Source organism: Thamnophis sirtalis, unplaced genomic scaffold, assembly GCF_051295495.1.
Source record: "Thamnophis sirtalis isolate CommonGarterSnake01/CBP01778 unplaced genomic scaffold, rThaSir2_p1.2 scaffold_6, whole genome shotgun sequence".
NCBI classification, from domain to species: Eukaryota; Metazoa; Chordata; class Lepidosauria; order Squamata; family Natricidae; genus Thamnophis; species Thamnophis sirtalis.
In genome coordinates this window covers 54,540,560-54,558,058 of record NW_028261386.1, presented here as the reverse complement: position 1 = coordinate 54,558,058, position 17,499 = coordinate 54,540,560, and the positions used below count along the sequence as shown (strand labels likewise).

Here is a 17,499-nt window from a genome sequence, read left to right as displayed (position 1 = left end):
CCTAAGGCCGGCTTCCCGGAACCGACAAAATACCTTCAGTAACATTTGGACAAGTTCTGATCAGCTGCTTGCAGCGATCAGGACATCATCAAAATATGGAATCACTCCAGGAAGCCCATGGAGGAACCACTCCATTAAACTTTGGAATAAGCCCGGGGTGATGCTAACTCCAAATTGGAGTCGGCGGCATTTAAAAGCACCTCAGTGAGTTACTATGGTTTGTGCAGCTGCAGTGGCTTCGTCCGCTGGCAGCTGCTGATAAGCCCGAGCAAGATCAAGTTTAGCGAAAACCTTGCCCTGTCCCAAGGAAAGCAAAACATGCTGTACCACAGGGACAGGATAAGGGTGGGCTTGCAAAACTTTATTCAAAGTAGTTTTGTAATCCCCACAGATCCTGACGGATCCATCTGCCTTGATTGGAACAACTATAGTTGTTTCAAAAGGGGCATGATCCACTGGCTCTAAGATCCCTTGAGCTACTAGTTTATCCAACTCAATATCCACCTTTTCTCTAAGGGCCAAAGGGAATCGCCTAGCCTTGAGCCGAATGGGTGCGATTTGGGTATCTATATTGAGTTATATCGGATTATCAGTATATTTACCTAGGGGGTTCTCGAATACATCAGAGAACTCCAGGGTTAGGTCTTTGAACTCATCCTCTGCACTGGTGGAGTTGATTCCAGAAATTGATAACCCTAATGCTTTAAACCATTCTAACTCAAAAAGAGAAGTTAGCGGTTTAGCCACAACCACAAGTGGTAGGCGACCAGCAAATTGGCCATACTGCACATTAAAATGACCACCGCCCCAAGCACAGCAAGGACAGACAGATAATTGGCTTTGCGTCAGGGATGGCATCAGTTTATGCAGAGTGTCCCAGGAGACGATGGGACTTGGCCGAGCCCGTGTCGAGTTCCATCTTGCAAGGCTGTCCCTCAATGGTAACAGTGGTGAATCTTTGGATGACCATGTTGCTTGGCTGATGCGGAGCTGACTGACCATTCAGGAAAATCGTTGTCTTGGTCGCTGACAGTGAAACATTGATTGTGCGACTTATACGGTTTATCTAGGCGGCAGGTGCCGAAAATGCCTTCACTAGGAGAAGTTGAGGGTAAAAGAGCCCGGCAAATGTTCGCAAGGTGCCCCTTCTTTCCACACCTCCAACATGTAGTTGTTTTGAATTTATATTGAGATCTAAGGTGACTGCCACCACAATTCAGACAGCCTTTCCATCCGGTGCCTTTGGGGTTACTTCTATCGGCGCTCTTGAGGCAGCTGATATCTGCGGTCTCTTCAGGTTCAAACTCTTCCTCCTTGTCTTGTTGGTGGACAGAGGAAGATTTAGGGAAAGAAGCGTTATGTAACTGGTACTTTTGAATGTCTGTGGTGGACCGGTTGGCATTTCGGAGGTGCGGCCTTCGTCGTCCAGTTTCAGGGTGAGTTCGGATCTGGACAGAAGTCTGTGCTGGAGACGTATATCGCGGATTCCACAGATAAATTGTTCAAGTAAAGAATCGTCCAAGTCTGCAAACTCGCAGTGAATGGCTGATGCCCTCAGATTGGCAATATAATTATTCATTGGTTCGCCTTCACGTTGGATGCATTGCCTAAAGGCATATCTGTGGGTGAAACGGGATGGTGTAATGACCCTTAAGTCGGGCTAACAGGATACTCCATTGAATATCGTGAACAGGGGTTGGGGCTGCCAATGCACAAGCTGTGGCGAACATCTCTCGCCCACAGGAACTAAGAAAACACCTCTTTTCCTGTCAGCAAGTAGGTCTGTGAAATCGTTAGCTTGCAGGTAATATTCAAAGTGTTCAAGAAATGCTTCCCAAGATTCTTTCTCAGGGCAGAATTCAACAAAGACATTAAGCACTGCCATTGCTATTAAATGAGATCCCACAATCCTCGTCGCAAATATGAAGTCTTTTGCGGAGACAATAACTATGACGTGATTGCTTAGAACGAGAACGGTTTATTAACACAGAACCGCAACAACAAGAACACCTCAGGAGCCCGTGTGATAGTTATTTATACAGTAGTTATCAGACAGGTAACCAATCAGCAGTCTGTATTTTTCCCGCCGCGTGGCAGGACTGCTGGAGACAATAGGATCGACTTCCACAGTGCTTGACTTGTGCTGGGCGTGAGTCCAAGGATGCAACAGGCCACAGCTTTCTTATCTTGTCAAACAGATATTCACCTCATCAGTAACATGGAACACGAGGTGAGAGTACGCAAAGAAAAGAAAAAGGCATAGAGACATGGACATACACTATTCCACCAAATTATGGTACATACAAAAATCATCCAAACTGTGAGATTCTAACACAATATGGGCAGTCAGAAGACTGATGAGAGCACCAGCCATGATCAATGAAAATGGCAGGGGCATGTTGAGATATACCAGTTTTGCTGCTTCTCCCATTCAAAATATTTAATGGGAAAAAAGAAATTAAAGGAAATTCAGAGCACAGAGACCCTACATCTGCTATGCTAAGAATCCCTCATCACATCTTCTTCTCATCACCACTATGATAATTCTCTCACAAGCCCAAGCATGGCAACAGGAAGGAAAGACTAACCATAGAGAGGGATTTTTTTTCATATTGAAACAATAAGTCTCTCTGCATTGGTAGGGTGAGGGGAGTATAAACCCCCTACATTCACTTCTGCAAATGCTAGTCATTAGCACAGAACACACATCCAATCAAAACACCCCCTACAAAGAGCATAACAAGAAAAAAAAATCTTTATTGCTTCAATGGCTCCCTCTTCATTGTTGGGTCCGGCCCTGAACTGTGCTAAGGGTTAAAGCCTGCCTGGGTAAGGAAGGGAAACAGCTGCAGCCTGGCAGCTGAAGGAGGTCAGGCCAAAGACACAGTGGCTATTGTGATGTGGCTGCAGCTTCTGCTGGAAGGGCTTCCACCTACAGCTGACCATGTGGCAAATCTAGGGTAGGATAGGAAAGGCATGTGTGTGCATGCATGCTTGAAGAACTAACACACCCAATGATTTCTCAAGAAGCAAAAGCCTTTTTACTCATTCTTGAACTGTCGGCTCAAAGGAGGAAATGATCTAGTGTGAGACTTTCCAAAGCCAAAACTGTAACACATACCACAGCTGCCCACATACTCAACAGTTTTTGCTTCTAGATACTGAATCTTTCTTTTGTGTGAATGTGATGTAATTTGTGCAAGCACATACCAGTTCTCCCCATAAGCACATATATATCACCCATTCCTGGCTTTGAGTGCTCCAGATCTGTTGGACTACATCTCCCATTTGCTAATGAAAAATAAATAAAAAACCAATGCCCAGGTGTTTGAACATCCAACAACCTCTTGTTCTAAAATAATGTTCTTTAGCATCTCTTTACTTCTTAAATAAATATGCATTTTCCTTCATGGTCAGCATTTCCTATGCTCAGTTTGATTAAGTCCTAAAGTCAGTACTAGTGAGGATTTTTTTAATGGTTGTCTTTATTGTCTGTACCTCTAACACACTAAAAGACACATACATCAGAAGTAGTTTCTTCTATTGCAATCCTCTTCCTTCCCCAAAAATGTGAAATGCAGTCCCAGCCTCAAAAATTTATCATCTCTGAATGCCTGCAATTCACATCATCTTTGATTATTCTTCACTCTGAAGAATCAGAAGGACAAAGGATTGTTCACCATGTTTAACTAAGATTTTAATCTTACATTCCTGCTCTCAAGAGCTCCACAAGGAACAAAGGACAGTTTTTGTCGATGAATATATGCATGTAAAATATATCTGTATTTATTTGTTACATACTTCTCAAGCACAGCCTGCCTGCCATTTGATATTCTACAGCTGGAAATACTATTTCAAACTGTATTATAGAAAGATTAATATTTATTTATGAAACTTGTGCACTCCAGTTCTTCTGAATCAAGAATATTCTGTTTGAAATACATCGCTTATTTTATACTTCTTTTCAACATTACACGAAGAATGCATCAAAAAGTTTTAATAATATGCAAATTTACAGAACACAAATATACAAGTTAAAACAATTGGCAACAAAAAGACTAATCCCTAGATCAATGTGCCGGGAATTTAGTTCATAAACTGGGAGACACCAGAGCAAGTCCTACTCTTTGGTAAATGGCTGGCTGATTTCTGAACTAAGCACATCTGGAAAAGTATCTGAAAGCTTTGGAAAGCTTTTTAAAGATACCCTAATCCAGGGGTGTCAAACTTGCGGCGTCATGTGATCTATCAAGACTTTTTCCCTCTTTGCTAAACCCGGGGGGGGGGGAGCCAGCACATCCGGCCTGCAGAACCCAAGTTTGACATCCCTGCTCTAATCCAAATCCAACTCTTTCTCCTCCCTCAATTTTACCTTTCCTTTGCATCAGGAAGGGTAAAAAAGAGTAACTACAATAATTATTAACAATAAACAAAGTGATAAAATACTAAAAAAAAAAAAAATCAGACTGTTAATGAAGCCCAGACTGCTGGGAATTTTCAAATGTTTGTTTGGACTATTTTGGCTGCTCATCAAGACTTCATGTTAGCTTCCTTTTGCACAAACTTTCCTTTATTTCGACTCCTTGGTATCTATCAGGCATTTGGCAATTATCTGAACCTAAAGTATTTTTCCACAAAACATAATTCACAGCAGTGGTGGGTTCTGGACCCTGGCGTAGCCAGTACACTGCACATGGGCCCGGGCGCCCTAGATGGGCAAGTGTGCTGCGCAAACATGCGCACGCCACCACCCTGCAACACCCTGCTCAGCAGAGGTCACGCAGGCACCACACGCTGTGCGCGCATGTGCAATGGGCCGGTCACTTTATAAACAGCCACGGAACGCAGGCAGGCGGGTGGGCCAAACGAGCCACGGTACCGGTACTGTGGCCGCTGCTTCCGGCTATTACTGGTACCGCCGTACCAGGCCATACCGTCCAGAACTTACCACTGATTCACAGAGTTGTCTTTAGAAAGGTTTATTAAGATAAAAGACTAGAAGTATAAGAATTGCATAAATGAACAATTGTTTTATTTACAGACAATATATGTTAGAGTGGATGTTTTCTGAATCTTTTTCTCAAAGTCTCATACAAGTAGTCCTCAACCTACGTCCACAATTTGGTGTGCTGTGTGACCATATCGCTCAGTAATTGCAATCCCAGCAGTCCCAGCTGCCATCTTAACTCCAGGCTCATGGGTCAAGCAGGATGTGGCTGGGTAAAGAGAATGATGAAGGCCAGCAACATTAGTTGCTGCAGAGGGCAAAGGGCCAAAAGAGCATAGGTGAGGGATGAGGACGGCAGATGGGAAAGGGGGGGGGGGGCTGAAGTGTCCCTGTAGTCATAAGTGCACTTGACTTTTAATCTCATGATGACAGGACTACTGCAATGGCTGTAAATTACTGGTGTCAACCTCATGGCATTACATTGCCATCGCATGATGTTTTGTGATTTTTTCCCCTTCACGGAGCTGAGGTGATTATGGCTTGCGCGAGACGCATCCAGCCCATGGGCCACCAGTTTGACACCCCTGCTTTCAATGGTTGTAAGTCCCTTCATTCAGTGCCGCTGTAACTGAATGGTTCCTGAAGAAATGGTCATAAGTTGAGGACTATCTGGAAGTATCACAGAGGAAAGCAGCTCTCTTCTCTGACTGATTACATAAGTCAACAGAATCTCTTATCAGTCTCAACAACTCTTATTTAACCTAGTGGCCACCATAACAAGATATCTACATAAAACTCAAGTAATCTAAACCTTGAATTATGAAATGAAATGACATGTCCTCTGTGAAGATTTATTTGCAAACTTCTAAAGCTTACAAAATTGTTTAGTGGGAGTCCTGATTTCTACATATTGTTCTGACCTAGGCTTCCTGATACAGTAAAACACACACGATTAAGTCCAAAAACCCTCTTTTTATTTCAAGGACTGTGAATTATATTCATTCACAGCCCATAATGAGTTCCAGATAGTAGTAAAGAGTTCTACAGCAGGCTGCCAAAGTCCTTCAGGATAAGGCTGATAAGCACGCATCTTTATCTTCTTTGAAAACGCTGACAAAGACTTAATTGGCAATTAGCTTGGCAAGGCCACACAGAGCAAAGAGTCCAAATGTATTTTCAGAAGGTAAACTGACCAGCATGAACCAAGTTGCTTCCTGCAAAGGCTCATGTGCCTTTACTCCTCCTTTATGTCCTATGGGAGGGGCCAATCACCTCCAAATCTTACTCCCGAGTCGTCGCTTCTGTTTGAACTGTTCTTGCCTTCTGGCAGCTCTGCGCTTGCGCACACTGGGAACAGGGCAAACCTGTTCCTCTGCCCCACTGTTGTCCAACTCTGGATGCTCCAAAGGCAGCACATAACTCCCAGATGGCCCTGGCCTCCTCTCTGCCTCCGACGTAGAGCCCTCATCCAAGCCTTCCCCAGACTCTAGGACTGGCCCATGTTTCTCCCCAACCTCCTTGCTGTCTGACTCTGCTGTGAGTTCCGCAGGCTGGCGGCGGACCACAACACATATACCACACAACTCCATGTGGTCATAATTCTGGTAGAAGAGTACCATAGAGGAAAGATGCTTCTGAGGTGTTCATTCATGCAATGTAATTTGGATCAGAAGTGGGACATCTGCTTGAACTGCTCTTAGAAGAGCTCGGATGATGGCCCAATCCATTTGAGAATTACCGTTAGAAAGACTGCAGTCTTTAGAGGTACCTTGAAAGGCAAGGAATAAATACTGGTCCCAGAAAAACTAATGCCAGAGAACCCAGACAAAAAACAAGAGAGCAATGTTGTTTAAGAGATGGGAAAAGGGTTGACAATATGATTTCCTTGCAAAGGACAAGATTGACTTTCACTCCTGGTTGAGGAACAGTGGGCTGCCATTGCCAGGGGGACATGTGCAAAACTTCATGTTGTGTGCAGTTTGCCCTATTCCCAAACTATGAAATTCTATTCATTGTCACCCATGCCTTGCTCACCTCCCAAATGGACTACTGAAAGTTAATACAAGAAAAATGTGGGAAAGAAAAAGAAAAAAAGCATTTTGCTATCATGGTGGTGACTGAAAACAAGTTGAAGTGGTTTAGTGGGAGCTGTACCAGTCATGTAATGTTTGCTAAGCTTAGACTTGGCTGAAGTTACCCCATATAGCATGGTCCCGATAGATAAGAACCTCTATTTCAAACAAATACTGCAGCCCATTGAAGACCTGATTGTTTTTTGTCAGCACGGGAATGTGCTCCTTCCTGTTTTTCAATACAGATAATTCTTGACTTATAATGACAATTGAAAGTGGAATTTTCATTATAAGTCAGTGTGGTCATAAAGTGAAATGTCACATGACTGTACCAATTTAGGAAAGAAATTCCTGTTATGGTCATTAAACCAAGAATTGGAGGTCATTAAACAAGTACGACTCCAATCCAAGCCACTCCAGGCTTGGTCCCTCCCAGCCTCAAGCCTCAATAAAGTAAGGGACTGTCTCTCTCCCTACCTGTTTTCCAGGGTTTGAGAGAAACCTCAACCACCAGCCTTCCCCAGCTAGCATTATTTTGCTCCTCAGTCCATCCAAGTAAGCAGACCAAGAAGCATCTGCTTCCTCCTCACCCCTCCCTAGAAGTTCCAGAAAGCATTCTTGAAACTGGGTGAATGGCCAAACAACTGCAAATGTAATTTGACTTAAGTATAAAACTGTGCATACAGGGACAACTCTCTTCCTACAACTGCATGTGTACGTTAATTGGTTTTGAACTGTCTGTAACTAATCAGGAATAAGATCCGGAAGTTATAGTGCAGAGCTCAGTAAAAACACTCTTTCAGTGTGAGGCAGCTATGAAAAAGGATGCTAATAGGGATCATTGAGAAGGAAATCAAATGTAAAAATAGTGCTATAAAGATCTTATACAAATAGATAATACATCCTTGTCTGGAGTTCTATATATTGCATTTGAGAAATAGATGCAACAGAGCTGGAAAGTTTCCAAAAGAAGGCAATCCAAATAATCAGAGGATTTGAACATCTTCCGTATAATTGTTCATATACAGATAGTCCTCAACTTATGACCAGTTGCTTCGCATCTACTGAAAGTTCCAATAGACCTACCTGGGAACTACTTATGACTCAAATTTCTTACAGTCAGCTCCCCCCTCCTGTAAGGTCACATGACCACACTTTGTGCACTCGGCAACTGGGCTCCATTTACAGCTGTTTGAAGCATCCTGTGGTCACATGATTGCATTTTATGATGGTTTTGTTGAAAACTAGCATTTACTTCCTGTTTTCTGCAAAACCATGCCCACAGAAAATCAATGATTCACGTAATGACTGTGGCATTCACTTAACAACCATGTGCACGATAAAATGCATGGTTTGCATTTTATGACCAAAAATATTTTACAAAAAAAGGTTGTACAATCTTTATGATTATCATGAGTTACAATTATGATAGACAGGCTCTGTTACGGCCATAACTTGAGGACTACCTGTACCTTAACCTACAGCAAAATAAATGCATTGAAGAGTTACTAATCTATATTTATTATGAATGATTGGACTCATTTGTAAATACAAACAAGTCTCATTTTGCATAATTGCCCAGACATTTTTCTACTACTCAATTAAGCAAGCATGTAGATTGAAGTGTTATTTAATATCACACTTCTGACAAAAAGAAAGCAATAATAATTAAAGAAAGATGTGAAATTTTATCAATTAATCTTTGTTCATCTGAATATCTTCTTTTCACTGAGTATCATATATACAATATATGCAAAAATATCAAATAACATAAGGTCATGTGAGTCACTAAAGGGCTAATAGAGTAAAAAGATCTCCCTATCCTGAGATTTAATCCATTGCTGCACCATATCATTAACCACTGCCAGTGAGAGCTTTCTTACAATGTTCTCCACCTAACAGCTTACCTGGCTATATTATGCCCAATATTTATAATAAAATCTGCCAAGCCTAGAATGGAGTAGGAACAAGTTCTATAGATCAGAAAATACAGCAGAAAGCGGGAACCAATCTTGGTTCTGCTATAAAATATGCTGGCAGTTAATGGGAAGAGGAAATTATGATAACATTAGGCCAATAAGATAATAATTCTGGTAAGACGCAACAAGAATGTGCTTAACTATGAAGCAGCATATAAATCTAAGCGCTACTGCTATTTTTCAATCAACTCTGTTTTAGCAAGGGGTGCCTCAATGCATGGTTCTAAAACCTCTTTTAGATCTTTTTGGAAAAACAGCTAGAAAATAGTCCTTCGTGGGCTTGGCAAATCAGCTTTGATTCTTGGTTTTTAAGGCTTTCATTCAAAAAGACCAACTAAGACTATTCATGCCAGAGCAGGACAATATGTCTAAGCACTGGAAGATTGCATCATTGAAATTAAATGGCAAATATGCAAATCACGGTGAAGCAATTTTTTTGTTCTTTTGTTTGCAAAATGAAAAAGGCAGAATATATTTATGTGCTGTTTTGGTAATAACAGTGCCAAAAAGAAACTCCTCCCAGAAAAGGAGAAACAAGTCTGAAAATTCCAGTTCTCCTGCCAGAGACATCCTCACTACGCCTTTTGTGACTTTCAGAAGATAAAGTTTTTTAAAAGATGCCCCTGCCCTAAGAGATTAATCAGCTCTGAACTATTGCCCTAAACTGCCTCATTCCACGTATCAGCCAAGATTACTCATATTTTAAATCCTGTATCTATTACAGCAGTTTTCATAATTCCCTGCCAGGTATTGCAAGAGCAGGCACTGGATTTTTACAAGAATCTCAATACCAACCAAAGCCAGGAATAAAATTATGGTATTAGGGGAGAGTAAGGAACAGACATAGAATTAAGTAAAAGGAGGCCTTCAGTTACATTCTTAGTTCTTAGAGATTAAGAGTTTTAGAGATTGAACAATTCGTTCCTTTATGAAGCAACAGATTAAAAGAAAGAACTAGATAATAACTCTATTGTCATAACAATGGGGATATGGCACTCTTGCCCCAATCCAATCATAAATAGTTAACTAGTTGGGACAGGATGGAAAGTCATCCCTCTGCATTGGGTCCAAGATCTACATTCCGCCATATACAGAGCCACACCTCCATTCCACTCTGCTGTAATTAACCACACCCTGGTTAATTGTGCATGACTAGCACCGGATGAGAGCAAACTTCCAATTAGCCAACCACAGCCCAGTTGCTGCAGTGGAGATGCATTTGGCATGGATCCAAAATATTTAATGTTCCTCTTAAGGAAGGGACACTAAAATAGGATCATCTCAGGCTGGTCATAAGGCAATTAGTTAAGCATAATCTTGCATAAAGTAAAAATCTATTATTATACTATATTAATTCATATCAATCTACTGCAGCATGAAAGCCTCTTCACTGAAGATTATGAACTGCGCTCATAATGATGATACAGTTTGATAAAAAAAATACTTTACAGTTCAGGATTGAGAAAATATGACAGGCCCAAAGTTACATAGTTGGTTGTCATGCTTAAGGGATGACTAGAACCTACTTCAGCTTCTTAACCATTGTACTACACTAGCTCTCATTCATATTCATTCACACACGTTTGAAGCAACAGCAGGACCACATAAGACAGACAATAGCTGGAAAGTATTATGAAAGCTTCTAAAACATAAAATACTTTAAAAATATTTAAATAACATTGATAATTTTAGTAAAACATTTATTCTTACAAGAATTAACTACAAGAGCTCTTCCTATTAAATAGATCCAAGAAACTACAGACTATCAGCCTGACCTCAATACCAGGAAAGATTCTAGAAAAGATAATCAAGCAACAAATTAGCGAACACCTAGAAGTAAACAAAGTAATAGCCAAAAGCCAACATGGGTTTGTCAAAAATAGATCATGCCAGACTAATCTTATTGCATTCTTTGACAAAGTGACAAAATTAATGGACCAGAGGAATGCCGTCGATATAATTTACTTGGACTTCAGTAAGGCATTTGATAAGGTAGACCATAACCTACTACTAGATAAAGTAGAAGAATGTAGATTGGACAGCATCACCACCAGATGGATTTGTAACTGGCTGACCAACCACACTCAATGTGTAGTCCTCAATGGAACTGCATCTACATCGAGGGAAGTATGCGGTGGAGTACCCCAAGGCTCTATTTTAGGCCCAGTACTCTTCAACATCTTCATCAATGATTTGGATGAGGGAATAAATGGGGAACTCATCAAATTTGCAGATGACACTAAGCTGGCAGGAATAGCCAACACTGCAGAAGACAGGCTTAAGATACAGAAGGATCTTGACAAACTTGAACATTGGGCACTATCTAATAAAATGAAATTGCAATGGTGAAAAGAATAAGGTTCTACATTTAGGCAAGAAAAACAAAATGCACAGGTACAGTATAGGTGGTACCTTGCTCAATAGTAATAACTGTGAGAGGGATCTTGTAGTTCTAGTGGACAACCGTTTAAATATGAGCCAGCAGTGTACAGCAGCTGCCAAAAAAGCCAACACAGTTCTAGGCTACATAAACAGAGGGATAGAATCAAGCTGCCACTTTATAATGCCTTGGTAAGGCCACACTTGGAATACTGCATTCAGTTTTGGTCGCCACGATGTAGAAAAAATGTGGAGACTCTAGAAAAAGTGCAGAGAAGAGCAACAAAGATGATTAGGGGACTGGAGACTAAAACATATGAAGAACAGTTGCAGGAACTGGGTATGTCTAGTTTAATGAAAAGAAGGACTAGGAGGAGACCTGATAGCAGTGTTCCAATATCTCAGGGGTTGCAACAAAGAAGAGGGAGTCAAACTATTCTCCAAAGGACCTGAGGGTAGGACAAGAAGCAATGGATGGAAACTAATCAAGGAGATAAGCAACTTAGAACTGAGGAGAAATTTCCTGACAGTTAGAACAATTAATCAGTGAAACAGCTTGCCTCCAGAAGTTTGAATGCCCCAACACTGGAAATCTTTAAGAAGATGCTGGATAGCCATTTGTCTGAAACGGTATAGGATTTCCTGCCTAGGCAGGGGGTTGGACTAGAAGACCTCCAAGGTCCCTTCCAATTCTGTTATTGTATTATTGTATTATGTCCTTTAAATTACAGAAAATGCTACAGCAGTTGGAAGGGACCTTGGAGGTCCACTAGTCCAATACCATTTCAGACAAATGGCTATCCAATCTCTTCTTAAAAATCTCCAGTGATGGAGCATCCACAATTTCTGAAGGTAAGTCATTTCATTGATTAAATGTTCTCATTATCTCTTTGATAAGTTTCCACTCATTACTTCTTGTCTTACTATCAGGTACTTTAGAGAATAGATTGTCCTTCTCTTTATGAAAGTCTCTCAAATATTGGAACACTGCTAACATGCCACCTGTAGTCCAGGCATGAAATCCTCCTACCTTTTGTTACCGGTTCAGAACTGGGAGCATGCACAAGCGTGCGCTTGCTTTGCTCATGCACGGCCCTTCTGCACATGTGCAGAGCATCCATGATTACATCTGGGCAGGTGGGCGGAGCATCCCGCCAACGCCACTTTGGCCAAACTGGGGTGAACCGGCAGAATACCACCTCTGCTGTAGTCCTTCTTTTCGTTAAACTAGGCATACCCAGTTCCTGCAACTGTTCATCTTTGTTGCTTTGCGCTGCACTTTTTCCAAAGTCTCAACATCTTCTTTCATAGTGTGGTGACCGAACTGGTCACAATATTCCAAGAATGGTCTTACCAAGGCAGTATATGGTAGTATTAATACTTCATTTGAACTTGATAACATTCCTCTGTTGATGCAGCCTAGGACTGCATTGACTTTTTTGGCAACTGCAGCACACTGCTGGCTCATATTTAAGTGTTTGTATACTAGGATTCCCAGTCAGTTATTACGGTTGAGCCAGATACAAAATTGGAGACAAATAACTTTGTGACGTCCACATTTTTGAACTATCCACAGAAAATCCTGAGCACTGATTTAAAAGGTTGGAATTCACAACAGTTGCAATTAAACAAATTCTAGCAGACATTAGATTGCCTAATGCTATCTTAGTCACAATAAAAATTGCCTAATGCTATCTTAGTCACAATAAAAATAAAATAATTATATAGGTTCAGTCAGCATGAGCCTAATAATTACAAGCAAAAATACTAACAATACTTCTCTATGTGCAGTAACTGCGTAGCCTAGCACCATCCATGATGTTTTGTTTTGTTTTTACTTATTGTTGGATGGGAGAGGTGTTCACATGTCATCTCCCCTTTAAGTAAAAAGCAACATGGAAGAATAATTTCAATCCATTTCCCCAGCAAGGCAACATGCACAAGATTTTTTTTAAAAGAAATAATTTCCCAAGTCTTTGAACATGTTCTTGAAATACTCCATATTTGAGGAAGAAAGATTGAGAGTGCTGAATAATGATCTTCCCAGAACAATTTTGAACCACAGAGCACGGAAGCTGAACATTATGGGCTACCAAAACAATTATTCTGAGCCTGGACTTAAAAATTCTGCTTTCAATATGAATAATAACATCTGTGAAAATTAACAATAAAGAAACATAGAAATAAAAAGTGAAAAAAATATGAAAATTTTAAGTTTTCAATAATTGCAGTTCCTTGGAGAGAAGATTTTGAGAGAGAAGATTGAACTTGATGCTGATCAGTCACTCAACAATATGGCTACTGCCAAATGCTTGAGGAAATCCCTCCCACCCTACACATAATGCCTGCCAAAACTTTTACCTCTAAAAATAATGAGTCCATTCATTAAATATATACCCCTCCAAACCTAACACCTGAGGACTTCTAAAGAAGTAATTTAGCCTATAAAACAGTGGTTCTCAACCTGTGGGTTGGGACCTCTTTGGGGGTCGAACGACCGTTTCACAGGGGTCACCTAAGACCATTGGAAAATACATATTTTCGATGGTCTTAGGAACTGAGACACCAATTTTATGGTTGGGCGTCACCACAACATGAAGAACTGTATTAAAGGGTCGTGGCATTGGGAAGGTTGAGAACCACTGCTATAAAATATTAAGTCAGAATCAGTTTTCCAGTACAAAGTAAGCTGAACAAATGCCACAAACAACACTTTTATGATATTTTTTGACTTTAAGAGATCTAATCACTTGATCTTATAGGCCTCTTTTGGAAATAAATTCATTTTCATTAGAAAGTTGGTAGCCGAAAGAAATACTGCACTTGAGTGAGTTGGCAGGACCAAAGTATATTTTTAACAACATCCCAAAGTATAGTACATAAGTTGCTATATATAATGCCTGTATTCGCAACAGGCTGCAATTCTATATCAAACATGGGTCAATATTAAATAAAACCATGTTTAAAGTTTGAAGGTCGCTCCAAATTAAAGAAATGCCCATGGAATCTCAACTATACTTAGCTTTGGAGATCAGTGCAGTGCTTGAGAAGGGGTCTTATTTTGTCTCCTAATTTTTCTAACCATTTAGGTCCATGATGGCAAACCTATGGTACATGTGCCACAGATGGCACACACAGCCCTCCATTGCTTATGCACGTGCGCCTCTCACCAGCCAGCTGGTCTTCAGGTCTCTCTGTGCATAAGGGGGGTGCATGTAGGAGACATGCACATGCATGCATGGGGAGGCGGGTGCATGTGCGGCAGGTGCTCGAATTGCATTTTGGGAGTTCATGTGCATGCATGCGCACACATACCCATGCCCCATTTTGAGCCTGGAAGGCCTCCTGCACCAACCTGGAAGCCAAAAATGGGCGAAGGTGGCAGAGGGCATGTGCAGGGTGCACGCCCTTGTGTGGGTGGGTGCATGTATGGGGGACGCTCACATTGCATTTTTGGGGTTTCCCGTGTGCATGCGCATGCTTTGGGCACTCGGCACCAAAAAGGTTAGCCATCACTAATCTAGGTATTAGGTACCAATTAAAATATAACTCTTATGTCCTTCCCAAATACAGATCTGTATGGTGTTATAGAGATGTTTTGGGACAATTACTGCCTGCACTGGCTTCCAGTTGTACTTCTAGTACAACTGGAAGACATCCACTTGAGAAAAGCAGGTATAGAAAAAGGATGGTCTGGATATATCGGTGTTGTCTATATTTCATTTTTCAGAAGCAAAGTATATTTTTCCCATTCTGGTGTCTCTTAGGTGAGTTGAGAGTACAATTTCCCAAATTCCAGGTTACCTAGGCCATTGCTATCAAAAAACCATGAATGGAAGATGAACATACATTCAATATAAATCCCATGCACTGCAAAGAGCCGAGGTGGCGCAGTGGTTAAATGCAGCACTGCAGGCTACTTCAGCTGACTGCAGTTCTGCAATTCGGCTGTTCAAATCTCACCGGCTCAGGGTTGACTCAGCCTTCCATCCTTCCGAGGTGGGTAAAATGAGGACCCGGATTGTTGTTGGGAGCAATATGCTGACTCTGTAAACTGCTTACAGAGGGCTGAAAGCCCTATGAAGCGGTATATAAGTCTAACTGCTATTGCTATTGCTAGTATGAATTCATTATAAAAGCATTAATCCTAGAAATTTCCCAGGAATGCTTGGCTGATGTTGCCTTCAGAAAAGTGGATGTCTCCTGAAAGTGAAATATTAGCTTGTATTGTATGGAGGAAATGTATTCTCCAGTGCTGCTAGCTTAGATGGTTATAAAAATTAGGAGAGAAGACAAGACCTCTTCACAATCATTCATTTATGCCATAAAGCAACCTAGAATCATTTCTGAAACTATCAAGATACCCTACTGTCTAGTTATATTCCTTGTAGTTTCAAGAAGCAAATAACATTCCGCTAGGCCCCTGAGCACTCTGAATTTATCCCAGGCTTCTACAGATACTGACATACAAGCAGCCAGAAGAATGGCTGTATTGTTTACATGACTTAACAAGAAACACAGTGTGTAGCAGCCTGACTGAATTATAGTGCAAGCAGGAGGCTGTTCAACCCCAGAAGTACTTAGAGCACCACTTTAGCACCCCACGGGTGCCGAAGTAAGGACAACAAGGAGCAACAATGTGACCTCTTATTTTGGATATCAGCCAAACAATGGACCAACTGTAATAATTTCATACCAGGCTATGGAGCACAGAATCAAAACGATGAATGAAAACTCTGGGAAAAGTTCCATGAGCTGGTCAATTCCAATTAAAACAAATTAACCAACAATCCTAGTGGATTCAGTCTCAGATTTACAACTACACTGCTGTAACACTGCTATAACTGCTATAACTTTTAAGGCAGAGGTTTCTCAAACTCAGCAATCATGAAGGTGATCAAATAAATGTAGGTGGAAGAAACATGTTTTATAGGCTTACATATGAAAAGCAGGATGCTGTCAGTTCTCACTCACTTTCTACCTGAACAAGCACTTGTGTGGACAAAGAAGTAGTGTGGTCTGGCTATGTATGATCTTCTGTGCACTTGCTTAATTGCTTGCTCCAGCACTTTGTTCACAGCCCTTTCCTTCACCAACTATAGAAATAAAACCAAAAGCGGTTTTGACAGCTGAGAAGGTGGATACATTCGTTTTCTCTTGCCAGGAAGGACTCCTCTCTGTTCCTGGCTTGGTGATGGTTGGCTGGACGTACATTTGAGTCATAAAAGGATGAGATGAAGTAGCAAGAAAGGAGAGAGAGCTGTGAGAATTTAAAAAAAAATACTCAATTTATCTCATGCCCACCCCACCACATATTGTTAGAGACCCCATTTTTAACAAATTGACAGCATACCCCTTCCCATATCATCTCAGCTAAGATCAAGCCTGGTTTATAAGCAAAGAAGAATCTGATATAAACTCAACCAATTGTATGACCTACAGTAATTGCAAATGGGAATATTTCTAATATTTCTTCTCATAAACATATACAAGAGTACCAGAGATTAAGCAAAGCTGACTATAGGCTCTTTGTACTCTTTCTCTCTCTGACTGTCCATCATGGTTACATTCAGAAATTTGTCATGTAAACAATAATCAGTTTCCAATAGCATATCCTAACTCCTCCCCAAAATGCTGTTGGATAACACTTCAACTTCCATAAAACCTGACTTTGGACATTTCCCTCAAATAACAGAAAAGCCTACTGTTTGACAAATCAGGTCTGGCAATTTATGCAAATTGGCATAATTTTAGTAAATTTTACATAAATTATATAATACATAAATACATAAAATTGCATAATTTACATACATTTACCCGTTATGTAAATTTGGATTTAATGAACATTTGGATTTAACAAACAGCCCTTTCCCTCAATTATTATTCCCCAATTATTTCCCCTATTAAAATTCTGTTTACGTATGCAACAACTAACTAATGAGAAAGACTTGGATTGCGAGAAAAGGAACAAGTGAACCTTAACTTGTCTGAAATTATCCATCCATTTAGACCCAAGATTCTTCAGCCTCCTTTGAAAATGATACAGATCCAACCCCTCGCACAAGCTCTTGAATGAAATTATTTCTTCACGATACTATCCCCTGCTCAAATCTTATGGCCT

The 17,499-nt window shown here is 40.8% G+C and overlaps 1 protein-coding gene across 3 annotated transcripts in view; it reads right to left on the bottom strand.

Annotated features, from left to right (window-relative positions):
- Positions 1-17,499, bottom strand: part of LOC106544141 (uncharacterized) — a 78,860-nt gene that overhangs the window by 42,746 nt on the left and 18,615 nt on the right. The window contains exon 4 of one of the 3 annotated variants that reach the window (XM_087717899.1): positions 16,285-16,638. The exons of the other annotated variants lie outside the window; for them this stretch is intronic. Coding sequence (XP_087574025.1) covers positions 16,468-16,638 — 171 coding nt within the window. The 3' untranslated portion in view covers positions 16,285-16,467. Of the gene's footprint in view, positions 1-16,284; positions 16,639-17,499 lie in introns of those variants that run through there. 3 annotated transcript variants of the gene reach the window in all.